Here is a 27085-nt window from a genome sequence, read left to right on the forward strand (position 1 = left end):
TGGTTGATGCTGTGGGATGTGGCATGATGGCCCCAGGAGCCACGAGCCCACAGTCACCACAGAGGCTGATGGTGGCCGTGCAGCGTCCATGGTCAGATCCTGTCACTGGAGCTGGCTCTTGCTGCACCTCTCTGAGATTCCCCTAAACCCCTCTGTCCTTAGGGATGGAGCTTTCCTGTCCTCCAAAGCCATGTCTGCTGTGGGTCTGGGGTGCCCAGGGTATGTGGGAGGGGGAAAGGTGAGTTTGGCCCCATGGACAGCCCTCTGCCCCTCCTGCCCACCCTGCTCCTGCATTGCCTCCCGATGGAGATTCAGATAAATCCAACCTTCCCCCTCCTTGCTGGTCCAGGGAGGACAGACGGGTGCTGCAGAGCACCATCTCTCCTGTGCCCCCATTTTCCCACTCCTCGGGGACAGGTGACTCCGTGGAGTCACCCAGGGGGGGTGACACCCGTGGGTGCTCTGTGGAGGTTGCTGAGGAGGTCAGGAGTGGGGGGACAGCTGTGGCAGAACCTGGAGCGGCCATGCAGGGGATGGGGCTGGGCACCGGCTCCACCCTGGCCCGGGGGCAGCTTCTCCCGGTGCTGTGCCGGGCACCCCGCGGGCAGGAGGAGCGCAGGGCCTCTCCCGGGGACGGTGCCCAAGGCGGGACTGTCCTGCGGCGGCTCCGCCTGCCTGCGCCCGGTTATAAAGGAGGAGGAGGAGGGGGAGGATGCTCCAGGCACCGGACCAGAGCACCGAGGGCAGCCGGACACCGGGAGTGCGTGAGTGCGGGCACGGCACAGGGGGAGAGGGGAAAGGGACGCCTTTGCCTTGGGGGATGTCACCTCATCCTGGCTGTCCCGTTTCCACCCACCCATGGGTGTCCCCCACCCCGGCTGTGGGAGCAGGGCAGTGGGGTGCCAGCCCCTTTCCCAGGGCTGTGCAGACTGCAGTCAAGTCCTTCCTAGCTCAGTTTGGGATGGGCAGAGGGTTTCTAAGTGAGTCCCATTTCCTTGAGACACCCTCAGGGATGAGAACTAAGACCTCAGCCGGTATCACCTCGTGCCCTCTCTGCTCTGCTCTGGGCATTTTGGGAGGCAGGATGGGACCTCCACGAGGTTGGAGGAGTGATACTGAAGCAAACCCCAGCAGCAGTAAACACAAGCCTCTGCTGCTGGAAAGGCTGTTCCTGTCACCCCTGCCTGCCTTTGCCCCTGTCCTTGCCCCCCCTGCCTGCCCCTGCCCCTCCTGTCTGCTCCATCCCAGCCCACAGGTAGCAGCCTGGCTGTTCTTCCAGCCCGGCTGGCAAAGACAGTTCCTCTCTTTACCAAAGTTTCAGACTTTTTATTCTCTTCTCTCTTTATATTTATTTCTTGGTTTTAAATCCGAAAGCGTGGTGTGTCTTTGGCGTAGGGCAGCCTCAGTCTGTCCGGTAAAATCCCTGCCCCGACTCACACGGAAATTGCTAGGAATAATAATAAGGGCTGAGAAAGTCCCGCGGCGTTCCCCTTCCCTGAACTTTGTTTGCTCTGATTTATTGCCACAGAACGTTGAAACTTCGGGGCTCTCCCTTCCTGGGCAGGCGGCTTTGGCACGAGTCTTATTTCCAGAGCTGGGAACTCTGGTGGCCCCACCCCTTCTGGGATGCAGGATGCATCTCCAGGACGAAGTGCCCCAGGCCCCTTCGGGCATTGCGACACTGGGACGTGTCTGAGCAGGAGAAAGCTGGAGGCTGTTCCCTATCGCCCTGCTGGGCCACTTGTAGAGCGAGTGTGCCCGGTCTCGGAGGTGCTTACTCAGGCTGGCAACCACAACAGCGATGTTGGTGGCCACAGCAGGGGTGACTTTGGCACTAAAGGAGGGAAGTTGTCTGGAAAGGAGCAGCCGGCTCAGCGTCAGGGTTGGGCTGGGCCGTTTTGGGAACTGCGACTGCCTTCCTGTAAATGCCCCGGTGAGGAAGGGACGGCTGGACCCGGCTGGGCAGGGACCCAGCTTGGCACAGCCACGGGGCCCCCGAGCAGGGAAAGCTGCTTGCTCCAGCCTGCGTGGCAGCCCGACTGGCACGGGCAGGCTTGGCGAGCCGGAGGAAAGGGAATGGGGCTGCCAGACCCCTTTGTTCCTCTGCAAGGACCTGGCAGAAGCAGGGCAGAGCCTGCCCCCGGCTGGCTCCAAGCCGTGCCCCATGGGATGCTGGCTCTGCACACCTGGGAGAGGTGCTGGGTGAGCCAGCCCGGAGCAGCCCGGCACGGCGCCTTCCCGGCCTGCGGGAGCAGGATTGTGCTGACTTGGCAGCAGCAGTGTGAAAGTTGCTCAGGACAGGGTTTGGCCGGCTCTGCCATCCTCCTCCCCCGGCCAAGGGTCAGCTGGCATCGCCTCTTCGTGGGGCCCTGGGATTCACAGCCTGGCCCGGGGACTGCAGGGACAGTCCAGAGTCCCTTCCTGAGACCCCCAGCCCTCCCCTGAGATCCAGGCTGCTGCATCCTTCACCCTCTCCTGTTGTTGGCTGAATTCCTTGATATCCTTGGCTGGAGGGTGAGGGGCACTGGATCCCCACGTAAGTGTTTTGTGCCGGCAGCAAACACGTGCAGTGCAATTAGAACAAATGCCCCATGAGCTTTAATTAGACTTGGGGCTGTGCTGTGCTCTAGGGGATGCTGCCAAGCCCCCCAGCCCTGCAGCCATTGCTGTCCTGATGGGCGCTGGGGGCTGAGCCTGTGGCAGCTCTCTGCAGACAGCCGGGATGTGCTGGGTCCTGCCAGAGCAAGGCAGTGAGCTGTGCCTGAGCCCCGGCTCCCCAGCATCTCAGGGCACGTGCAGAGCGTGGGGCACGCTCTGCTGGGGCTGCCAGCATGGAGAAAAGGTAAGAGCAGAACTGCCCTCCTGCCTGCCCTGGCCTCCTCTGCTGTCCAGCCACTGGGTGCACAGGTTGGTGCACAGGCAGGGTGTCCTCCCTGGCTGAGAGCCACAGCCTGGCCATGGTCACAGTGCTGTGGCTTTTCCTCTTGCCCCCAGCCCTGCCCTGGCTCCCTGCAGCCTGGGAGGGCTCTTGTTTCAGCTAATCCTTCTTGATACCATGGCTGATGCTGGTGGCATCCTGAGCCCCTTTTCCTTTGCTTTGGCAGCACCATGGCTCAGTCCAAGGGCACTGTGGTCCTTGCCTACAGCGGGGGGCTCGACACCTCCTGCATCCTGGTGTGGCTGAAGGAGCAGGGCTACGATGTCATCGCCTACCTGGTGAGCTCTGTGCTGAGCCCTGTCACAGGAGCTCTGTCCCCAGGGGCTGGGGGTGGAGGGGGTGCTGGGTCATTGGGCTGGGGGGCTTGGTGAGCAATGGGGGTCCTGGTGTGTGTGTGGGGCTGTGGCGGTGACCTGCTCACACTGGTTAACCACGGTCCAGCTCTCTGCTGCTCTGCTGAGCTGCCAGCCCTGTGTGGCACAGCCTGTCCCTGCCAGCTAATGACCCTCTGCTAATGAAGGCAGGGACTCAGGGCAGAGCCAAGGGGCTTGGCAGAGGGGGGCATGGCCCTGAGACATCCACTTCGGGGGGTGGAACTCCCCTCCTGTTCATCCTGGGTGTCCTCAAGCCCAGCCACCACGGGCTCTGTCATGCCTTGCATGATGCCCTGTGCCAAACTGGGCTTGCACTAGGTTTTGTGGTCTTGTTTCACACGGAGTCTTTTTTTTTTTTTTTTTTAAACTGCTTTCCAGGCCAACATTGGGCAGAAAGAAGATTTTGAGGCAGCACGAAAAAAAGCGCTGGCACTGGGGGCCAAGAAGGTAATAACTGTGTACCCTCCTTGCTCCCCACCATGGGGGTGGGCCCTGGGGTCTCACACACTTCAGAGGGAACCATGCCAGTGGGAAATCCCCTCTCGAGAGGTTTTGTCCCAAACCCTTTAACCGGCATTCAGGAAAAGGGGGGCAAAGAGACTTTTCGCTGCTCTGTTCCTAAAACTCCAGAGGAGTGAGCTTCCCCCGAGGCAACCCCTCCATCAGGAATGTCCCTCTGCTGGCAGGTTTACATCGAGGACGTCAGCAGGGAGTTCGTGGAGCAGTTCATCTGGCCGGCAGTGCAGGCCAATGCTCTCTACGAGGATCGCTACCTGCTGGGCACCGCCCTGGCCCGGCCCTGCATCGCCCGCAGGCTCGTGGAGATCGCCCAGCGAGAGGGAGCCCAGCACGTCGCCCACGGGGCCACGGGCAAGGTGAGGGGGGACACGGGCACCGGGCAGGGATGGCTCGAGGTGTTGGGATGGGGCAGCTGGTCAGTCTACAGGCCAAGCTGGGTGTGCCAGGAGGGGTGCACAGGGTGTTTGGTGGGTGTTCTGCAGGGACTGTGCAAAACTCAGCCGTGTTTCAACACTTCCTCCCCACTTCTGGGATTTCTGTGCCCAATTTCGGTTCCGTCTCGCTGTTGGGAAGGCTGGATACTCTGTTTCTGGCAGTAATTTCAAAATGCTGAGGCTTCCCGGACCGGGAGCCGGCTGAGACTCAGCCAGCACATCCCGGCATGGTCAGGGAATAGGTGCGACTGTCCCAGACTCTGTCCCTATTCCTGTCCCCAGTTCTGGCTCTCCCGGTCCCGATTCCTGTCCCTATCCCGGTTGTTTCGGTCCCTGTCCCCATCGCCGCTGTCCTCGCTGGCCGCAGGGAGGACGCTGCCGCTAGAGGCAGCCAGAGACCGTGGAAAAGGGATGCTCGGGGCCAGCCCCTTCCTGGAGAGGGGGAATCCCCCTCGGGGAGCGTGGTGGGGGCGTGAGACCTGCGAGACGTGACCGTGGGTCACCCCCAGCCCGGACGGGGACACCTGGGGCAGGTGAGGGCTTGACGGTGAACCCAGGACCTGCCGGGTGCCTCCTTCTCCTCCTCCCGCAGCCTTGGGTAAGGCGAGGTGACTCCCTGGGGGGATCACAGTGGGTTTGGGGGTCCCCACGGTGGGGACTCTGTTAGAAAGGGGATCTAAAATACAGCCAGGAGACATCGAGGGTCTTGCCAGCACCCAGGAAATGGGGCAGAGGGGCAGCAGGGGGCTACATGACCAGAATAACTCTCCTGCTGCATGCAGGTCCCTGCACCCCTTTCTGTCCACCTTACCCATCCCCTTTCTTGAAGCTCCCGCTCCAAGGTGCCCTGGAGTAATAACCCCTCAATGCGGCGGTGTCCCCTCTGCTCCCAGGTGTCCCCTCTGCTCCCAGGTGCCACCAGCCATCCCGGCTGGCAGGGACACCCTTGGTGGCAGCACTCCCCGAGCCATTAAGCCGCGGGCACAGGCGGGGACGGATCGCGGGTAACCCGACCCGGCTGCGGAGCCTTAAATGGGACCATCTGGGGTGTCCCCACTGCCGGAGCAGATGGGGGTGTTTGGGGCCCGTGAGGGAAATGAGTGCTCTGGTGGATGTACTTGCCTGTGTGTAATAGTCCTCCGGGAATTCCCAGCTCGGGTGTAAATGCATCTTCCAGGCCGATGGGAGGGAGGTGGGGGTCCTTACGCCCCTTGGTGAGGGTGGAAAGTGTGAGTGCTATTCCCTTGGAAGTGCTCGTAATTCCCAGCCTTCCTACTGCTCCTTGCCCCTTCCCAGCTACCTGGACTCATTAGTGGGACCTGATCAGCAAGGGCCAATTAAGGTAAAGGGAGGTTCTGAGCTGTTTAATTATGAGCTGCTGTATCCCTCTGCTCGTTGTGGTCTTTACCCCACCTTGCCCTCCTTCTTCTTTGTCCTTTGATGTCTTTGGGGGAAAAAATACCCAAAACTGGTTCAAACACAGCTATCAAGAGCTACAGGAAAGGTGGTTTGGGGTTCAAACCTGCCATGGAGAGGGACCAGGAATGATCCCATGGGACAGAGGATCCTTGCCCTCTGTCCACGAGGTTTGCAATATCACTGGGGAGTTGTGGCTGGAGCCAAGCAGCTCCTCAGAGGCTGCGTGTGTGTGTTGTGACCCCTCAGCACCTCCCATTCATGTTCCAGGGCAATGACCAGGTTCGGTTCGAGCTCAGCTGCTATGCCCTGTGCCCCAAGATCAAGGTAAGGCACCCAAAGCCATCCCCTGCCTCCCCACTGCCAGGCTCCCGGCCTCTCTGCTGGGGGAATTCTCTTTTAACACCGATGCAAACGGCCCTGCCTCACTTTAACAAGCCACCAGCTGCACACAGCGACGTTTTGGCATTTCAGGGGGCTGTAATGATCCTTAATTGACCTATTTTTACCCCAAACACCACGAGGCCACAGAGGAGACAGTACCAAGGCAGCTGCTGGATAATCGATGCTGCCTGTTTCCCTTTTGCATCCAGTGCCTGGTTAGGGTCGGGGTTTGGTTTACTCCCACCTTGTGCTGGGAGATTGAATTTCAGCTGGGGAAACAACACCCTGTGGGTCTTGGCTCCCTTGGCTCCCAGGGGCAGAGGGGGCCAGGGGCTACAAGAGGGCAGGGGGCTTCTCATCTCCTGCTCCTGCCCTCCTGCCAGGTTGTCGCGCCGTGGAGGCTGCCCGAGTTTTACCAGCGCTTCCCTGGACGCCGTGAGCTGATGGATTATGCCAAGGTAGGAGCTGCTGTGGGGTAGCCACAAGATGTCCAGGGCAGCAAAAGGTGCTCAGAGTGGCTATGAAAGCTCAGGGTAGCCACGGGATTTTTGGAGTGACCATGGGATGCTCAGGGCCACCACAGGGTGCTTACTGTGACTTGGTGGGTGACAGCAGCACACCCTGCACAACATCCCTGCAGCACCACTTAGGAGCCTCCTGGTCAGGGTTTTCCCCCCAGCTTTCCTCTATTTTTCTTTCCCTCTTCCTTTCTAAAAGCCTCATAATTACCTGGCTATTAATTGTTACCTGCTTTCTGAGGAAACGGGTCCCAGCTCTCTGACTTGTGAATCAGACAAAGCAAATACATTCACCTTTGTTGTCCCTTCCTTTTTGAAGTACAAGTTACAATAAAACATATTAGAAGTTTTGCATCAGGTTTTTATGTGCCCACCAGGGTACCTTTCTTTTTTAGCGACTTCATGGAAATGCTTGACAACTCGGCTCAATCAATCAAAAGGGAAAAGTCAGCTCTGTGCATAAACCAGAAAATTGCTTCAGTTTTTAAATAGCTGCCGTCGAAGCTGCCTGGGTAATCTCTGGGAAGGCGAGGTGTGGAGTTGGAAGGATGTGGCATGGGGTGAGGAGCCCTCCGAGCCCATTAGAGCGGCGTGTTGAGGATTGTGTTTGCCATCTGCCGTTGTATTATGGAGGGGAGAGTTTACGAGAGCTTTCCATATGTTGCCAAACAAATTGTCAAAGAGGGGAGTTATTAAGAGCGCTGTGGTTTTATTATATGGAAAATGGAACATGTGTTTTGGGGTTGGGGGTTTTGTTTGGTTGTGGGGATTGTTTTGTTTGTTTGGAAGGGGGGGAAGGGAAATGAAATGGATTGAGGCCCCACTCCAAGAGCAAAAGGTTGTGGGGTGAGGGTTTAAGTACTGCTCAGTCTCTGGTTATCTGTTACAAAATAAAGGTGGTTTCCCTTCTTTTTCATCCTTAGGAGAGGGGGATGCATGGCCAGGTCCTTTGAGTGCATACATGTGCTCACCTTGGTGCTGGGGGAATTACAAAATGTTGATGTTTGGGGCTCCATTGGCCAGGGAAAGTGAGGATTTATTTCACTGTGGCACAGCCTTGCCCTGGCAGCAAATCTGTGCCAGTGGCTGCTTCATTCTCCCACACCTCAGTGAGAACAGCCAAGCTTTCCAGGATTAGCTACAGGCAGAGCCAGGTGGGACAGAAGCTGACAACAAAACCCCTTTTTGGTCCTGGCACCTTTGGCTCCAGCAAAGGCTGCCTAGGCTTCATAAATATTGGGTCTGGACGTGGAGGATCCTTTTTGAAATGAGGTGAGGATGGGTTAGGGAGCACTGGCTTCCCCAGCTGCCAGGAGGAGGCAGAGGCAGGAGAGGCTGAGTCAGCTCAAGATCTCTGGGTATTCAGGTGTGAAAGATGGAATTGTGCACCCCAGGTGAGATGGGTGTGCCAATGGTGGGTCTCTTCTTGCAAATACAAGATAGGACAAGAGGAAATGGCCTTAAGTTGTGCCAGAGGAGGTCTAGATTGGGTAATGGGGGGTCCCAGCAGTCCCTATGCTGCAATTATGGTGAGGAACCAGCAAATCAGCGCCCATGAGCCTGAGGCTGTGTCCCCCAGGAGCAGGGCTGAGTCAGTCCCTCTGCAGCATTAGGAGATCTCAGAACCTTGCTCCCCTCTCATGTGATGGTTTGAGGGCTGTGATGCAACAACCACAAGCATTTCCTCCCCCTGCTCCTGGCAAACAAGAAATGTCTGCTCAGCCCCTGCTCCTCTGTCCCCAGCTGAGCCCTTGGCTGGTGTCCCTGCTGTGGTGGCACCGAAATGCCAGAGCTGCCCAGCAGTGCATGGGCAGTACAGACACACCGAGGCTCAGTGGGAGCTGCTGTCCCTGTCCCTGCCTTGCCATGGCCATCCCACAGCCAGCACACCATGGCCCGGTGTCCCGGCAGGGTGGGCAATGTCCCCACTGGCTCCAGTGTCACCTCTCCCGCTAATTCCCCCAAGCATTCACCTCCTCTTCACAGGCAATTTCCCCCGTTGAAGTGTCAGTGGATAAATGAGCACTGCTGACCTTGTTAGGGAGCCGGGCTCGGTGCTGCACATCATGCTGGGGACACAGCTGGTGTGGGGCCACCGTCCCTGGGCACGGCGGGCTGGAGGTGCCCAGGCTCAGAGGGACACTGTCACCTCTTTGGGGTGTGTCTGCATCACCGTGTGTTTGCACGAGGCTCTGAGGATGTGCTGGTGTCCCCTCATGACAGAGATTAGTCCTCTTCAGGCTCTAGAGCATGCTGTGGATTTGGGGACTGGGATTCCTGTGTCAGCTCCCCTTGCTGAAAAGCCTGGCTGGGGGAATCATAGAATCTTGAGTTGGAAGGGACCCAGAGGGTTACTGAGTCCAGCTCCTGGCCCTGCAAAGAACACCCCAACCATCCCACCACATACCTGAGAGCACTGCACCATCCTGGGCCTGGACAAGCAGATGACATCTGTGCTGGTGTCCCCAGCTCTGGGGTTCATGGGGTGCCTGTGGCAGGGCTGGGCCGTTCTCCCCCCAGCCACATTTTGTCCCTGATGTCCCTGTTGAGGTGGGTCTTGTGGTTGGAGCTGATGTTGCTCAGGGACACGGGAGTCCACCTTTCTGTGCTGCCCTGCTGGTGGCCATAGGCTGTGCCTTTGTGTTTTTGGGGCTGATCCTGCTGGGAACCAGGGTCAATGAGGGCTGGCTTTCCCTGCAGGCTGTCTGACCCCCACTCTCCTTCTCCTGGCAGAAACACGGGATCCCAGTGCCTGTGACGCCTCAGACACCCTGGAGCATGGATGAGAACCTGATGCACATCAGGTGAGGAGCTGGGCAGGTGGGGAGCCCTGTGAGGTGAGGACCTGGGATCTGGAGCCCCAGTCCCCTCCAACCTACACGTCCAGAACAGCCCTTCGCACATCCATTGTCCCAGACCACCCCACCACAGGCCAACCACGGGTGATGCCAAATCCTCCACGCTCCCTTTCTGTCTAGTTGCCCACATTCCAAGTGGCAGCATTCATCTCCTGGACTCTCCTAAGCCTGGCTCTCCTGTCAGGGTTGCTGCTAAAATGCTCTGGGAATCCATAACGTGTCCTTATGTCCATCCCTGCGGGGCGGGTGGGAGTGGGGGTCTCATCCCGGTGGGTTTGGGGGTTGCAAGTTGCAGGTGCTGCAATGACTTCTCTCTCCTTCCCTGCCTGCTGCAGCTACGAAGCCGGGATCCTGGAGAACCCCAAGGTAATCGATCACCACGGCAGCCACGGGGCCGGGGGCGTCCCGTGTATTTGCAGCCTAATTGGAAATTTCACGGCGGGGCCGTCCGTGTGTGCGGGGAGGTTCCGCCGCCGCCCCCGGCGCGTTAATTGCCGTCTTGAACAGGGAAGGGACAGTCTCAGGGTGACACCGGAGGGGACAGTGTCGCAGGGCAGCTTTAAAGGAGCAATTAGGCAGACGCCGTGCTGGTGGCAGAGTCAGAGCTGGTGGCGGGGTGGCAGAGGCTCGGGGTGTCCCCTGCAGCTCGGGTCCCCTGCCCGTGCCTGCAGCTCGCCCAGCCCTCCATCCATGGGGGTGTGGGGTAAAACCTCCCTTTAGCTGGGTGGTGTTGGAGACCCTGAGGGCACCCACGGTGCCACCAGCTCCGGCTGCCAGCAGGGGCTTGCGGCGGTGACAGCGTCGCGTCTCCGGCCGCTCCGAGCCGTGCTGGCGGTCCTGCCTGCGCTGTTCGTGCTCCAGCGGGTCCCCGCGCCCGGCCGCTATTCCAACTATCCATCAGCGCTAATTAGACAGCCCGGGGAGAGGCGGGGAAGGCGGGCAGGCGGAGGAGCGGAGCCGCTGCAGCTCCGTGCCCGCAGGCGGCTCCCGCAGCGGGGCTGACGCGTGCCTGCGGCGGGGCCCGAGGAAGAGGAAGGTGGGGAGGGGGTCCCGCTGCTCCTCTGGTGCCCTCCAGAGGGGTGTCTGAGGGTCACAGCCCGGTTCCCGGGGATCTCCTCCTCTCGGAGAGTGGTTGGCACAGGGGTGGGTGTTCACGTCCTTAGGTGAAGGCAGCACGGGCTGACCCGCACCCAGCACCTCTCCTCTCCTCCCGCAATCCCCAGGCTCTGCCAAGGCCGTTCCCTTCCCAGACCCAGCTTGGAAAACGGGGCTGAGCGGTGCCCTGACCCCGGCCCGAGCATCCTCACCCCGTGGCAGTGCCGGGAGGTGGCTTCCTGGAGCGCGGTGTCACTGCCGCCACTGTCACCGCTGTCCCCTCCCCGGCCCGGGGAGCGCTGCTGGGCACAAGGTGGCCGTGGCAAGATCCGAGGTGCCAGGCACGGTGGGCTCCCCTCCCCAAACCCCCGGGACCTGCCAAACGCAGGGATTTGAAAGCAGATGGTTGAGCTATTTTCTGCCTCTGTGAGGCCCGATTGAAGGGCAATGAGGCAGCTAATGTGGAGAAAGATAGAAATTTACTTGCTTTAACTTCATATGGCACTCTGAAAGAGTTCATTCAGTCCCGGGCACAACAATATCAGCCGGATGAATAAACCATTTGCGGCATCGATAGCTCTGCATCATGGTTTACTTCATGGACCATTTGCTTCCAATTTCTTCTCTTCTTGCCCCGTTTTTCTTGCTTCTTTCTTCCCCCCTCCCTCTCTGCCTTTCCACACACTCTTCCTTTTTTTTTTTCCTTTTTCTCCCCCTTTTTTTTCCTCTCTCCCCTTTAAAGATGACATTGCAGGACTAGCCCCCCTGCGGGGAGGGATAAATAGAAGGCATTGATACACTGCAACAAACTATTTGTCATTTGAACTGTGCTTTTAGGAGACAGAATAAAAAGAGGACAGACTCACACCGTAATGATGGAATGCAAGCCAAATGTCACTTTTATTTCTATTTAGTTATTTTATTTAATAGGGGTTTTCATAGTTGGCTCAGAAAATTGGAAACTACCTGACTTTGACTTCCAATGTTTAGTAAAGAGTTTTTAATACTTTCCGGGTTTTTTTTTCTCCCGCCTCCCTCCACCTTTTCCTTTTGAACTCGAAGTTTTTCATCATCTCTCACGGGTTCATCTAGTTAATAAGTGTGATCAGGGCTAGGAAAGGCCAGACGATGTAAAATTGAAATCCACAGCCCGTGTAATCTGTGCGTGGGGGGCACGGGGGAGATGCGCCTGCCCGCCAGCGCCTCTCGCTTTGAACAAGGGAAAGGGGCAAAAATGGCATAAAATGGGAGCTGAGGAGGGGTTTGATGCAGTGAGTGCCAGGGGAGCTGTGTCTGTGTTCCCAGGATTCGGCTGTGGCTGGTGTTGAGATGGGCACCCCCAGGTTTGGGGTGGGGCAAGGGGTCTTTCCCCAGTGTGGAGGGTGGGATGGGTGCTTGAAGCTGTGTGGGCTTCCCTCAGGTGCTGGCAGTGATCCAGCAAATGTAATTTAGACAAAAATAAATGGAATTTCTCACTAAAATTCTTATTGCCTACCTGGAAAAAATTAGATGAAAATTTCTTCTCTAGAGAAATTAATTTTCCCTTTAAAGAGCTTAAATATTTTTTAGAGCAATCACTTTTTGTTGGGTTACTATGGGGATATTTTTCCTAACTTGCTTTATACCTCATCATTTCTTTTTCTTGATGGAAAGTAAGAGAAATGAGAAAAAGGGACATTTAAAGGTCCCTTCCATTCCCAAACTATTCTGTGATTTGATGAATTGAGCAGGAGGGCTGTGTTTTATAAAGGAGAAGAGGAACAGGGAGAGCGTGGGCCAGGCATTGGGTGGGTGGGTGCAGGGCCCTCCTGCCTGGAGATTCCCCAAGCTCCAGCTCTGTCCAGCTGGGTTTAGTGGGGAAATACCAGTTTGGCACCTTTAAAAAGGCTGCACGACTCTCCCTGGGTGCCTCCGTTCCCCCTCCCGGAGCTGTGGCTGGGTGGGGAGTCCCTCTGGAGGCAGGAGTTTACAAACACAGATCTGAAAGTATTTTGGGGTCAGCCTGTGCAGTCGCATCATGGGTGAGTGCTGAGGGGCCACGTGAAATTGCAAAGCATTTGCTCTCTGGGACGGAAAGCATTTTTTATATTACATTCCCCGTCCCCCCCCCGTGCTTCTTCTGGCACGCACTTCAATTGCAGCAATTCACCATCAGCACCCGAGCCTCTGCTGGCCTGGCTCTGATGGAGATAAGATGCCTCTTCCCTATAAATCTCAGGGAAAAAAAATATACATAAAGGTTGATGTGCTCTGAAATGGGTTTTTGCTTTGCTGCTCTATTTTCCCCGTGTGTATTAACCCCGGGGACACCATGAAAGAGCCGGTGTGCCGGGAGCACCTGCTGGGGTCAGGCCTCCTCATCAGCTTTTTCGGTCAGCGCCGAATCAGCCCGGCCGCGGTGCGGGGACGTGCGGGCGCCCGCCTGCCCCGCCGCCAGCGTCCTGCTTTTCCCTGCCTGACTTGCTTCTCCGCAGCCATCCCGCCTCCAGCTGTGGGGGCGTCGGAGGAAAAGATGAGATCAAGTTGAGGGGAAAAATTGGCTGATTCTGCCAACCCCTTTGTTCCTGGGGCCCCCGGTAAGCGCCGGTGCTGCGCCGTGTTGGTGCTGCGCTTTGGGATGGGGGATGCGCCCCGGGGAGGGGGAAGTGTTTTGGGATGGGGGAAGAGCTTTGGGATGGGGGATGTGCCCTGGGGTTGGGGCTGCCAGCAGTGTTGGCCATGGCAATGCCACTGACTGTCCCTCTTCTCTCCCTCTCCCTGCAGAACCAGGCTCCTCCCGGGCTCTACACCAAGACCTGTGATCCGGCCAAGTCTCCCGACACCCCAGATGTGCTGGAGATCAAGTTTGAGAGGGGTAAGAGCCTCCTTGCTGCCAGAGCCTTGTCCCTGGGTCCCCCAAGACAAGCCCCACTTCCCAGCCGGGTCTAGGGTTCTCTGGCAGCTGGGAGCATCCCCAGGGTGGGGGCGGATGGGTGAGCCCTGACTGGTGACATCGGGGCTGAGGATGGAGCTTGCAGCACGCCAGGGCTCCTTGAGGGATGCAGAGGGTCTGGTCAGATCTCAGGGGCTTTCTGGGACCCTCCTGAGAATGGAAAGGGGTCTGAGCCCCCTCAGCTGCCATCAGGGTGCAGCAGGCACAGGGTCCCCTCTCCTGCAAGTGGCTCTGAGGGCACACAGGTGATGCTGGCCCGTGTAAAAGCTGCGGAGCCACTCAGCAGGATCTGACTGGTGCTGCTGCCACGAAGGAGACAAGGATGCTCCATTGCATCCCTGGGGACACACGGCAGGGCCAGCCCCGGAGCCATCCCTGAGGAGGGACAGCATCTGCACCTCTGCCAGCCACGGCCATCCCCGTGCCACCATCCGTCCTGGCAGAGCGGCGAGCCCAGCACAGGCTGGGGGGACACCCTGCTGGGAGGGGACACCCCCTCCCCACCGCCAGCCTGGCTGCTCCATTCTAACCATCCCCCCGCCGGGAGCAGCCCCCCTCTCGGCAGCCCATTCAGCCCCTAGTTAATTTATTTGAAGTTTTAATCTAATTATTAACTATTTCAAAGGCTAAGCAGCTTTCAGCAACAACAGCCCCGACAACGTCGGCTCTTCGCCGAGCGGACCCGGGCCAATATCCCGGCGGAGGATGAGGAGAGAAAGAGCCGGGGCGAGGGGAGGGCGCGGGGTGGGGGGGCCCACGCCGAGAAGCAGCTTAAGGTTCATTATTGCCGCGAGTTTACATTTAATAGCAATTTACAACTGAGTTTATAAACCCCTGAAAAATAGGGGGTTTAAGGGGTGGTGGGGGGAGCTGACAGCCCCCATCACTAGACAGGGCTCTTGCGGGCGCCTATATAATAAAGACTAGAAAGGGAGGCATTGAGGCTGATTGGCAACTGATAGTGCGTTAAATGGTAATGAGGAGGGCAGATGGAGGGGGGATTAGCCTCCAACTCCGCACCGCTTTTCTTTGTGGGCCCCGCAGCCCCCTTGTCAGCTTCCTAATACATATATTGCTCATTTCACACCGCTAAAGAAAAATGCCTCTTTCTATTCAGCATCACCCCCCCCCCCTCCACCACCACCCTGCTCTGCTTTGCTCCTGCCCGGTGCCCTTTAAAAAAAAAAAAAAAATTAAGGGAGGGGGGGAAATAAAAAGAAAAGGTGCAATAATGAATTCATGGCGGGGAGCACCCCGCCGCGGGGTGCGTGTGCGTGCGTGTGCGAGCAGCCGTGCCCCGGTGTGGGGGTCCCCCCCAGACACCCCCCGTGCTGGCCAGGGAAGGAGGGGGGGCACACATTTGTCACTCTGTCCCCCCTCCCCGGCAAGGGCTGGTGGGACAGAAGGTGCTGCGCTGTAAGACAATTGCGGAGCGTGAAATTCAATTAGTTAAGGGCCTGGTTGCAATTTCACAGGCCCTAAAAAAAAAAGAGAGGGAGGAGAGAGAGGAAAAGGGGGGGTGACGTTTTTATGGCCTTTTTTTATTTATTTATTTCGCTCCTCTCCCGAGGTGGGTCTCCCTCCCCTCGCCTCCCCCTCGCACCAGCTTGGATATGCCTTTTTAAGAAGTTATTTAGAGTTCATATCTGTCACATCTATTTAACGCCCGGGGGATGATGTTCCGGGGGGATCCTGACACTGGCTGATCCTGCCCATCCTCTCTCCCCGCCTCTGCAGGTGTCCCAGTGAAGGTCACCAACACCGGCGATGGAGCCACTCGTTCCTCGGCCCTGGAGCTCTTTGTGTACCTGAACGACATCGCGTGAGTGCCACCCTGCCCAGCTGGCAGAGGGGACAAGGCAGCGTCCCCGGGGTACCCGGCGTGGGGTGGAAGCAGGATGCTCACAGCAGACACATCCTGATGAGCTCAGGGATGGTGCTCAGCCATGGGATGGTCCCAGCTGGGTCCCAGTTGTGCCATAAATGCCAGCAAGCAGAGCTGGGCACCCAGGCCGGGAGAATGAGGGTATAAATACCCCAGGATTTTGCTCACTGTACATCAGGCGGATTAAAAAGTCCTCTGAATGTTCTCTGGGCTGCTTGTGTGTCCCAGCTGCTGTGCCTACTGCAGGGCACCCTTTATTTCTTGTTCCATCTCAGTTGTGGAACCCCCATTCTCATATCTTGCCTTGCCCTGTCTCTCTGAGAGGGCTCAGTGTCCTTTTCATATGGAGAGTTGACTTTTTTGGGGCATGGAGACCTGCTGGCCAGGTTCATTGCCCTTTTTTAGTCCTGTCTCCACAGCAGCAGCCCCTTTGGGGTTTTCTTTCTGTGTGCCACCCCCATCCTCAGGAGTTTTACCAAAAATACTGCAGCACTCGTGAGGGCACCCACTCCTCCTAAGTGCCACCCAGTCCCTGGCCATCCTCCTCTGTGCCCCTGCATCTATCCTCCTGGTGGTGAATGGGAATGAACTTTTCCACTTAGTTCACTTTTGAAATGGTTAATAAGCAGTTTTATAATTACTTTGGGAATACAGCTGTGGCATGTCCTGTCTCCTTGCCCAGTTTATTTTCCAGTGGCCTAAGTGCCATGGCTGCCTGTGGTGCTGGTGGCCTCGGTGACAAGCTAGAGGCAGGTGGAGAGAAAAATCCATTTCTTTGTCACCTGCCTTATCTGGGGTCTCTGCTGGTGGTCAGCAGTGCTGCCTGCTGCCATTTGGGGTTTTTCCCCATGGTCCACCCCTCTGGCCCACCTTTCACAGCCACCTGTGTCCCACTGGGGATGGGACTGTGCAATCTCCCTTCTCCTCGCAGGGGCAAGCATGGGGTTGGGCGCATTGACATCGTGGAGAACCGCTTCGTGGGCATGAAGTCCAGAGGTGAGCCTGCCCCGCCCTGAAAAGACAAAAAAAAAAAAAGGAAAACCAGGGTGGGTGCTCAGTAATCCTGGGGTGCTTTGGTTCAGGTCACACCAGCAGCCCTCAACCTTCCCCTCCCCATCAGCGTTTGGCAGAGATTTGCCCATGACAGGGACGCCCTGTTGCTCTCCAGTGACAGCAGCTGCCACTGCTGCCACCTGCCCTGGGGTCCCAGCGCCTCCAGGTGAGCCCTGGCCCCACAGGAAACACTCCAGGCTCTGGGATTGTGTAGGGATGTGCTCGTGGAAGGTCCTGGATGGTGCCAGACTCTCCAATACCTGTGCAAACTACAGGAAGCTGATCCAAGTTACTGGTTTGGTTTCTTTTAAAAAAGCAAATATTTGATTTGTCTGCACGTTTTTGAGACTGTGTCTCCTAATATTGATCTTCCATTGGGATCAATTTCATTGGAAACCTCTGGAGGCAGCGAGCTGCTCTGTGCAAAACTAAGTAAGGAGGTGGCTCAGCATCATTTCCCAACTCCTTGCTCCAACTCTTTTGTTTTAAATCTCATTAATACTTAATTAGATGCTTCCTTTCTTTGAACTTGCCCTCTGTGCAGGACAACAGCAAATATTTTGGTAAGACTAAGCCTGCAGTGTTCCTCCCCACCACAGGGCAAGAAACAAACCCCCAAATCATTTGATCTGAGTTTGAATAATCAAATTAAAACCAAAAGAAGGGAGGAAAAAACCCAACCCCGACCCGCACACTCAGCCTGCGCATTTGCATGCAGGATGCTGAGTAATTTGTCAAAATCCATTTTATTTTTTTAAGAGCCACTGACATGCTCTAGTGACCCTTCCAGCATTTAATAATTTCTCCAAACCCCATTTAACTGTCATGTCTGTCTCCTGTGTGACATCGCTGCCGTGTTTGTGCGCACAGGGACCGCGGGCTCCGGGAACAGCACCACAGGGGTGAGACCCCGGGGTGGCTCCCCATGGGGATGAGACCTTGGGGTAGCCTCCCCCCTTGCTTTGAGCAGGATCCTGCCCTTGGTCGCTTCTTGGGATGAAGGGAAACCTCCCAGAAATCTGCTCTGTGAGATGTGGGAGAGATGGAGAGCCGGGAGAGCGGGCTGGAGCAGGAGGATGCTGTGGGTATCTGCTCTCTTCCAGGATTTTGGGGTGCAGAGCAGCTCAGGGTGACCCCACTGCAGCATTTTGGACCCCAAATGGATTTAGGATCAGTGGTGCAGGAGATGGGAGCTGGGCTTGGAGGAGACAATCCTTTAAACCCCAGCAGTGTGCCTGGAGGATTTGGGGTTCTACAGGGGAAACTGAGGCACAGGCAACAGCATGGCCAGAACCTTCCCTGTGGTGGAGGTGGCAGCGAAGGTGCCTCCGCTCCCTCATCCCCCAGTCCCAGGAAGTCAGAGAAGAGGAAAAATTAATTTGCATTGATTTTTACTAAGCTCCTAATTGGACTTCGTTAAGGCCTAATGGGCAAGGGGCGCACTGAACGCACTTGCACCAGCCTTTTAAGCCCTATTAACTCGTTTTTGCCGTATTTGTTTTAGTGGGAGGAGGGTGGCTAATTACAGGGTGCCAGGGAGCGCCGCTGCAGCGGTCGGGGGGCACGGCTCGGCCGGGGGCTCCGGGCTGCAGCAGGAGCACGGCCCTGCCTCTCCCTCCCTTTCACATCGTCATTATCAAATTATCTTTTTAACTCCGAAGGGGGGCTAATTAAGTGAAGTAAATGAAATCAGTGGGGAGGAAGAGGGGAGGAGGGGGACGGCCGCTGCCAAAAGCTGAGCGCTGCTGTTGGTTGGGGCTTTTCCTCCCCTTGGTTCTCTCCTCCTTTTTCCCTTTCCTCCTCTGGATGCGCTGAGCTGATGGACGAGGAAAGAGGAAAAACCCTTCCCTGCAATGAATACTTACCAGGCCAAACCCGGCCTCAGGGCTCAGCCTCAGCCCTGGGCCAGGGGTAGAAATTTGGGCAGCCTTTTCCCCTGGGCACAGCACTGCCCTGCCCTTCCCCTCGGGAAGGCGCCGCATCCCTTCCTGTCCCGGGGATGACGTCGGGAGTGACAGCCTGCACTCAGCACAGCAAAATTGCTCGGGTGGAGGTGAAGTGACAGCCGAGGTTACAAATTAGAAAATTTTAAGTAGCGGCAGCTGTCTCCTTGGCTGCCTCCCTCCATGTCCCCCCTGCTCCGGTCCCCCCTTCCTTAGCAGTAATTATGGGGTGATTGAAGCATCGTTGGGCTGCAGTGCTGACACCTCTGTCTTTTTCCTGTAAACATGGGGAGATGAAAATAGACACTTGGAGATGCTGCCAGTGTCACTTTGAAGGTGTCTCTTGTCTCCTCGGCAGTGGAGAGTGGCTGTCAGCTGCCCTCCCCTCTGCCCCAGCTGACACGCTCTGCTCCTGTCTCCCAGCACCCACAGATGGGCAGGAGGTGGGGGTCAAGGCAGGTACCCAAATCTTCAGCCCAAACTGGCTTTGACATCTAAGGGGAAGGAGAGGGAGTATTAATTGTGTTAGTGGTGGGCTCAGCTCCACAGTCAGGGGCTGGAGGGGACAAAGAGCAGCTCCCCGTGTCACTGCTGCACCCGTGGGCACAGCTGGGGTTTGGTGTTAACTTGGCTGTCTGCTCTCACAGTCCTGAGGGAATAGTGGGTGTTTGGTGAACACAGGGACGAGGCTGCACCATTGCTGGGGAGGCTGGAGAGGAGGGGCTGGCTCTCCTTTGGGACAGTCAGGTCATGGTCTGTGCCTGTAGGATGCTGACATCATGGACACTGCTTGGGGTGAGGTTTGATGGAAGAGGCTCAGGCTGCTGCACTTGTGGATCCTGCTGTACCTGCGGGGCTGTGGCCACACTGGCACAGGAATTGCTGAGCCTGTGCCACTCCCCAGGGCACTGAGACAGCAGAGCCTGGTGACGTTCTGAGCCCTGTGGGCTCCCCTCATCCTCTCTTGGGGCTGGCTGGGGACACATCCCCTTCAGTGGGGACAATTTCCTACAGGGTTCCTTTGTGCCCTTTGCCATTCCCACCATAGCAGGTGCCCAGCACTGGGAAGGGGCCATTCCCACAGGCAGGCAGGGGACAGGGACGTGCTGGTGGAGCAGCCCTGGCTGTGGACAGGTGACAGCCCTTCCCATCACATATTCACAGCCAGACCAGCTCAGCATTTCCCCACAGCATTCCCACCTGCATCCAACACGGACAGGAGAACCGCACGGCCACACTGGTATTTAAACCCCAAATAACCACATCGTGCACAAAACAAGCCCTGAACGCCTGCAACAAAGGAGCAGCCTGCCGAAATAATTAAACATCCTCCATCCCCAGGCCTTGTGCGATGGGAGGGGGGCAGCAGGAAGGGACTGGGGGGGCCCTGCCAGCCCCAAAGGAGGTTGCCCTCCCAGCCCCCAGGTAGCCTCATTGCTTCCCAGCGGATGCCCAGGGCCCTTTCTCGGCAGCCGAGGGAGAGGAGGGTATTGAGGCCCCGCGCTCCCCGTGCCTGTGCCCCGCTCGTTCTGTTAATTACAGGTTTTCAGCCGCAGACCGTTGGGCACGGATGGGTGGGGGGATCGGTTCCCAAACCCTGTCATTTAGCCTCGTCAGAGTGCCTCTTCAAAGAGGGGAATCTAGAAATTTTCTCCGCAAGGTGCGGAGTGGACTGTCTCGGCCCCAGCATGAATATAATGACAGATGCATTTTACAGCGAGCTGAGACTGAATGCGCTCGACCACGGCTCCTTCTGTCAGCCAAGTCATTATTTTTTGTCATTTGCTGACAGTTTTGGTCTCATTCGTTTCTCTCTCTTTTTCTGCTTTTCCCCCTGCCTGGAAAAATGGATAGGTATCTATGAGACCCCAGCAGGAACGATCCTGTACCACGCACATTTAGATATCGAGGCCTTCACCATGGACCGGGAAGTGCGGAAAATCAAGCAGGGCCTCTCCCTGAAATTCTCAGAGCTGGTGTACAACGGTAGGTGCAGCCCAGTCCTGCCACAGCAGCGTCCTCCCAGCCTCCCTCCTCATCCTCCCTCCTTGCTGCTGGAGGTTGCAGGTCGTGCTGGTTGTAAAATTGAGGATTTTGAGGCTTCTCCTGGGGAGAAAGGCGGGTTTGGGCTGAGCAAAACCCCACACTGTGCCTGCTTTCCTGCCGAGGGAGCTCTGTGCCTGCCTTTGGGAGGCAATGCCATATTCCATCGGGGCTTGCTCGTGGCATCTCTCCCAGCCTAGTGCCACTGCTTCATCCCAACCTGCACATTTGGATGTAACTTGCCATCCTTTTGCCCCCTCTCATGTCCCCTTTCCCCAGCTCTCACCTCCAACCCCTGCCTCATGCACACTGGGATGTTTGGGGCACCCAAACTTCAGACCCTGCCACGGCATTTGAAGCTGGGGAGCTGTCCCTGTGTCCTGGCAGTGTGGCACGGGGGGCTCTGCAGGGATGGCAGGTCCTGGCTGTGCTATGTGGTGCACAGCCCACACAGGGGCACTGCGGGTTGGGGCTCCCGGTCTGGGACAGGACAGCACTGCCTGGAGGGGGCTGGGAGCTGGAAGGAATGAGGGGATCCTGGCTCACCCCGGCAGTGAAGGCAGCAGGGGAGCTCTGTGTCCTTCCTGCTGTGGAGTGGCCACAGCAGCAGATTCATGAGTTGAGTTTGAGGGGTCGCAGCTCAGCATTTCCCCAGTGCCACAGGGAACAGCTCCTGGCCTGGCACCCTGGGAGGAGAACCAGCCCTGCCCTGGGGGTTTCTCCATGGATCCACCCTGACTCAGTCTCTGAGGGAAGTAAGATCAGCCCAAGATGCCCTAAGTGGGCTCTAAACCCCACTGCCCACACCTGGGTGCTCGGAGCCCTGGAGGCCCCACACCAGGGAGATTCCTGCCCCATGGCCAAACATTTGTCATTTACAGGCCCTGGTTTCTCAGCCTCCCAGCTCCTCCTCCCATCACTTTCCAGGTATTTCTAACCACAAGGGCCGGGATGATTCCTATGGGGTCTTCCATGGGAAGATACCCTGGAATTTACCTGATTCAGGGAGTGCAGCCTCTGGGCAGCAGCAGATCCAGCAGGACCGGGTCAGGCTTTTCTCCCCTGCAGTTTCTGGTGCCAGTGTTTGTCACCTTCCCCTCCAAGGACATCTCCTCTTGCATCTTCTTCAGCAACTGGCATATAATACCTGAGCCCGTTTACTGCTTAAATCATATTTTAGGGCCCTGACAGGGGCTGCAGAAGCCTTTGCCACCTTCCTCTTGGATCACAGCCTCTGCCCTCATTCATTCTCTGGTGCCACTTTTGCCTCTGGCCATTTTTATTAGACTTTGACCTGGACTGCCTTTCTTTTGACTTTATTTTTTTTTTTAGTTCAGGCATAAACCTGTTTGTTTGTTTTTTCCCTAACCACTCGCTTGTTGTGCAGCCACCAGGTTAAAAAGCCAAGGAGTCATGGTTTAAATTCTCTTTTCCTGTGTCTGCCAGGCAGAGGCTGCTGTTTCCCTGGCTCCACGTGTTGAATCCCCAGGGGTTTCCAGCTCGGTCCTAGACTCCCCTGCCAGGCAATCCCAAATCCAAGGAAAACACCCCAGCAGGGTGCAATATGCACCCCTGGGTCCCCTTGCCGGAGGCCAGGCTTTCAAGCTCACCTTCCTTTAACACCTCATTATTGCAGCTCGCCCAGTTTTTAGGAGAATTAGTGTTTATCTTCCCTCTGTTCCTATTGATCCTTTTGTGGAGGGGTGGCTTTGAAGCCGGTTCTGTCCTTTCCAGGTGCGGAAATGCCATTGTCCCCCTGCCTGCGCCGTGATTAGGGCAGGATGGTGGGAAGGTCATTAAGGGGGATCGCTTCCAGTGTCTGCGGTGGGGGGTCGGGAGGGGGGGATGCTTTCTCCCACCTGGAGCTGTCAGAGTCAGGATTTAAGCAGCTGGTTATTATTTTAATGTGTCTGGGGTTTATTTTTACAGAGATTTTTACATCAATCCTGCTATTTGAAGAGTTGTACTTGGAGGGTGGGTACCAAAAAAAGGACTGTATTTGGCTGGAGCCGGGGTTTCTACTGGCACAGCAGCCTTGGTTTCAGGGAGGGGTCCCCAGGCCCCCCGGTCACACTGTGGTGGAGGGAGGTGGGTTTGGTGGTGGGGGACTGCAGGGCCACACAGACCCCGGGGGACAAGGCTGCAGGATACGGCCCTGCTCAGGGGCTGGTGAGGCCAAACAACAAAAGAAATTGTTTGTTTCTTCAATGGCTTCGGCCCCAGAGCCCAGCTGGGAAGGGAAAGGTGAGAGGGCACCGGTGAGAGATGGGAGAGATAAAACCGGGGATGACCGGAGGGCGGTGAATGGGCTCTTTCTTCCTCCACCTCTATCTCCTTCTACATCTCCCAGGCTTTATTCTGGCTCTCCAAGGACTCCCTGCCAATAACCCTGCTTAGGGACAGGAGGGGCATGGGGGTGGCAGGCAGGGCCACGGCCCCTCCAAGCACCTGCAATGCCAACAGCTGCTCCCCCAGGATGTGTTTTGGGGGGCTGTGGTGTGACTGCACATCACCCCAGCATCCAGCCTGGGCTTCAGCTCGGGGCATTTAGGATGCTGTCCCCACTGGAGCCAGGGCAGGGGTAGGCTGGTTGGGTCAGATGGAGTTTCCAGGGTGATTCCCTGTGTTCCACTGGTTCCCTGTGTCCCACCAGCTCCTCGCGCTGGGACCACAGTGGGGACAAGTCAAAGTTCCCCACAAGTGGCAGCAGGGACAATCTGAGCCTCGCTGACCTTGGCAGGGCTGGGAAGGTGGAGAGCCCACTCGGGGCTGCCGAGACTCCTGTGCACCAAAGCACAGCCCCAGTGTCAGCCCAGGCTGTGATCTGGGGGGAGCTCTGCATCCCTCTGGGGTGGGGAATGGGAACTGCTGGGGTGACTGCCCCACCGGGACCCCCTTTGCTGAGGGGGCTTCCCTCCCCAGAGCTGCTGGGGGGTGGGGTATTCCTGTGGGGCTGCATTCCCCTGAGCACAGTCCACAGACCCCTACTCTGCCCGTCCCAGGGGAGAATGGCTCATCCCCTTCCTGGGGGGCTGGGAGCTGACCTCTCCCCCCATCTCTGTGTCCATCTGTCTCCACCTGGCCCTCCCAAGATGGTGGGTTTTGGCAATTTCATACCTACTTAACAAATCTTTTATTCGCATGATCACCCCTGCCCAGCAGAGCTGGAGCAAGGATGGCCCCATGGCCTATTTCTGGTTTGTTCCATCCTCTTCTCTCAGTGGGATCTTGAGAGCCACCAAGGAGAAGGGAAACATGTGAGGTCTGCATCCCTCATGGCTCACCCAGTGTGTCCCAGCGTCTCGTTTCCTCCCCCAGTCCTGCAATTGCATCCCTTCCCCTGGAAACTACCCAGGGCCTGCCTTGTAACACAGCCTGGGGACCACCCTAGGATGCCCTGGGGTACCACCTGGCATCCCAGGCCTCTGTGGCCTTCCCCAAGCCCCTTGCTGACCCCATCTCCTGTCCCCAGGCTTCTGGCACAGCCCTGAGTGCGAGTTCCTGCGGGAGTGCATCGGGCGCTCGCAGGAGCCCGTGGTGGGCACCGTGCGCCTCTCCGTCTTCAAGGGCCAGGTCTACATCCTGGGCAGGGAGTCCCCGCGGTCCCTCTACAACGAGGAGCTGGTCAGGTGAGCAGAGCTGGGGAGGTCAGGGGGGCAGGAGTGGTGACAGTGAGCATCCCACCCCATCCCGCCCCACCCCACCCCATCCCACCCCATCCCATCCCATCCCACCCCATCCCATCCCATCCCATCCCGCCCCACCCCACCCCACCCCATCCCACCCCATCCTGCCCCACCCCATCCCATCCCATCCCATCCCATCCCATCCCATCCCATCCCATCCCATCCCATCCCATCCCATCCCATCCCATCCCATCCCATCCCATCCCATCCCATCCCATCCCATCCCATCCCATCCCATTCCCAGTGGCACAGGTGACACCATGGGCCCAGCCCAGCATCCAGCTGAAGCACGAGCCATGTTTTCAAGTCAATATTAGGTTTTTTCCCCCTCTGGCTTTTCCCTTTTTCTTCATGTTGTTTTCTCGCTTGCTCGCTCCCCCCTCAGCCCTCCCTCAACTCCTTTCAATCTCTCTAAACACTTTATAAGCCATAAATACACCCGAATGAGTTTAGATCAGTTGGAGTAAATGTCAAATTATCTTCTCTCTTTCTCTTCTCTGGCTTTTTTCCCCCCCTTCCCTCCCCCTCAAAATCAACAGCTCCTAATAATCCGTCCCAACCCTTCATTATGCTTCGCACTCTCACTTGGAGAGATTAAATGAATAAAGTATTAAAAAAGGAAAAAGGGAAAAAAAAAAGAGGGAAGAAAAAAAAGGAGGATGGAGGGGGGTGGGACGGAGGAAAAAGAGAGAGGGAGAGAAAAGCAGGGGCACTTATTCTCCCTGCGTCTCCAACCATTTTCCTTTTCTTTTTGATTTCTACATCGCTGGTTTGAAAGCCTTTGAGTGACGGCGTCACAGGAACCCGAGAGAAAGCTGTGAGAGGCAGAGCTGTGTGGAAATGCCTCTGCACAGTAGGTAGAAAGTAACGTAATTATAGAGCAGGTCAGAACCACTCGAATGAGCAAAAATAAAAGCACAGAGGTTTTTCTGTAGCCCGTCAGGGGAGGTAAAATCATTGTAAACTCTTTTTTTTTTTTTTTTTTCTTCTTTATTTCCCTCCGCTTCCTCCTTTAAGGTTTGAGGTTTCTGGGAAATGAGCCGTGTGTTTTGGGGATGCAGGAAACTGTCGGAGTTGGGATTCAGTGGGTGGCTGCTGCCTTGGGAAAGGGGATGTGCTCAGTGTGAGGAATGGGCTGCCAGGTCCATAAACCCCCACACCAGTGTGGGGATCTCCCTGTTGGTGCCCGGGGCAGCGTCTCCTGCCCAGGACCCCTCCCCTTCTCTAGAGCCTGCCATGGGCCAGCCACACCTGTAGGATTGCTCTGGAACAGGGTGAACGCCCCTGTGCGGTGCCAGAGCATGGGGAGAAGGGTGATGATGCCCAGGAGGCACCAAGGAGGGAGATTTGGGGCTCTGGCAGGGCCTGTGGAACCCGGGCACAGCTGCTCCTGAGCCCTGTGCCCTTCCCCAGGGGCTGGCAGGGACCTGAGCCCCCCTCAGCCACCCCAGCAGCTGAGAGCAGCAGGAATGGGGTCCCCTACATCTTTTCCCTTCCCTTTTCCCTTCCTTTTCCCTTTTCCCTTCCTGAAAGGCTGCTCCCATTCCCCCGGGAGCCCCACGGCAGTGACAGTGCCTTTCTCTCGGCAGCATGAACGTGCAAGGGGACTACGAGCCCGCCGACGCCACCGGCTTCATCAACATCAACTCGCTCAGGTCTGCGGGACCCTCCCCGAGGGGGAAAGCCCCCAACACCCCGGGCCTCTTCCCTTTCCTCGCTCAGGCTCTGGGGTGAACCGAGCTCCCCCTGAACAGTGGGGTGCCCCCCAGTACCAGCCCTGCTTAATTGCAGCCTTCCCCAGCACAGCCAGCCTCGTTATTTTACTTATTTCTCAGACCCCTCCCAACTCCGGGGCTGTAAAACACGCGGCATTTACATAATGGGCTCTTAATTTTTCCATTGCCTGTTAACTGCTTTGTTGTCCCCGATCCTCCGTGTCCCCCGACTCCTCTAAGATTAATTACATTATCTCGTGGGGGGGAAAAAAATAATTAAACTGTACAGGCCTTAACAAACGCCTGCTCTTCACGCCCTCTCATTTTGCTTAAATTAATTGAAAGGAAATGTGTGTTCTTACTGTTAATTTACAATTAATTTTTTTTTTTTTAAATCCCGGTTTCCAGGCTGAAGGAATATCATCGTCTCCAGAGCAAGGTCACCGTAAAGCAGGATGAATAGCAATCAATCGCACGCGAGCCTCCCTCTCCCCTTTCTGATTTCTCTAAGAAGTAGCACTAATTGTGGTGGCAATTTGTAATTGTAACTCGTCTCCCTGGAGCGGGGCGGCGGCGGAGGTGACGGCTTTGTTACGGGGCTGCAAGAAAAACAATCAGGGGAAAATAATAATAATAATTAAAAAAAGGTTTGTCCATCGGAGAAGTGGGAGAGAAATAAACCCCCAGCCACGCGCGGGGTCCGGCATGGAGAGCTGGGCTTTATTCCTGTCTCGTTTGTTTGCTGCTCTGGCCCAGCGCTTCCCCCAGCCCGGCTTTGTGGGGTCGGGAGTGGATTTAGAGTTTGCGAAGGTCGTGGGGGGTTGGTGGTACCTTGTGGGAAGTGGGGAGCGAGGGACAGCAGGGGCGAGCTGGGAGGTTGAGGGTCAAGGGGGTCTGAGCCTTTCTGCTGCGTTTTGGTGAGATTTAAAGAGCGGACTCGGGAAGGACAGAAATGCAGGAAATATCAGGAGATTCGAGGAGATTCGAGGAGAGGAGATTCGAGGAGAGGAGATTCGAGGAGATTCGAGGAGATTCGAGGAGATTCGAGGAGATTCGAGGAGATTCGAGGAGATTCGAGGAGATTCGAGGAGATTCGAGGAGATTCGAGGAGAGGAGATTCGAGGAGATTCGAGGAGATTCGAGGAGATTCGAGGAGAGGAGATTCGAAGAGAGGAGATTCGAGGAGATTTGAGGAGATTCGAGGAGAGGAGATTCGAGGAGAGGAGATTCGAGGAGAGGAGATTCGAGGAGAGGAGATTCGAGGAGAGGAGATTCGAGGAGATTCGAAGAGA

At 56.8% G+C, this 27085-nt stretch overlaps 1 protein-coding gene across 2 annotated transcripts; it reads left to right on the forward strand.

Annotated features, from left to right (window-relative positions):
• Window positions 1-288: 288 nt before the first annotated feature.
• On the forward strand, window positions 289-26505 carry ASS1 (argininosuccinate synthase 1). Of its 2 annotated transcripts, none has more exons than XM_063409714.1 (15): window positions 289-764; window positions 3105-3216; window positions 3691-3759; window positions 3999-4187; window positions 5952-6008; window positions 6449-6523; window positions 9317-9387; window positions 9777-9807; window positions 13300-13390; window positions 15206-15290; window positions 16285-16349; window positions 20204-20335; window positions 23865-24021; window positions 25668-25733; window positions 26202-26505. In XM_063409714.1, exons 1-15 carry the CDS (start codon window positions 304-306, stop codon window positions 26254-26256), a joined length of 1716 nt encoding a protein of 571 aa, XP_063265784.1. In that variant the 5' UTR covers window positions 289-303; the 3' UTR covers window positions 26257-26505. The 2 variants fall into 2 exon arrangements, with proteins under 2 accessions (XP_063265784.1, XP_063265785.1); XM_063409715.1 differs by having other exon boundaries at window positions 510-760.
• Window positions 26506-27085: the final 580 nt, after the last annotated feature.

Source organism: Prinia subflava, chromosome 12 (assembly GCF_021018805.1).
Source record: "Prinia subflava isolate CZ2003 ecotype Zambia chromosome 12, Cam_Psub_1.2, whole genome shotgun sequence".
Lineage (NCBI taxonomy): Eukaryota > Metazoa > Chordata > Aves > Passeriformes > Cisticolidae > Prinia > Prinia subflava.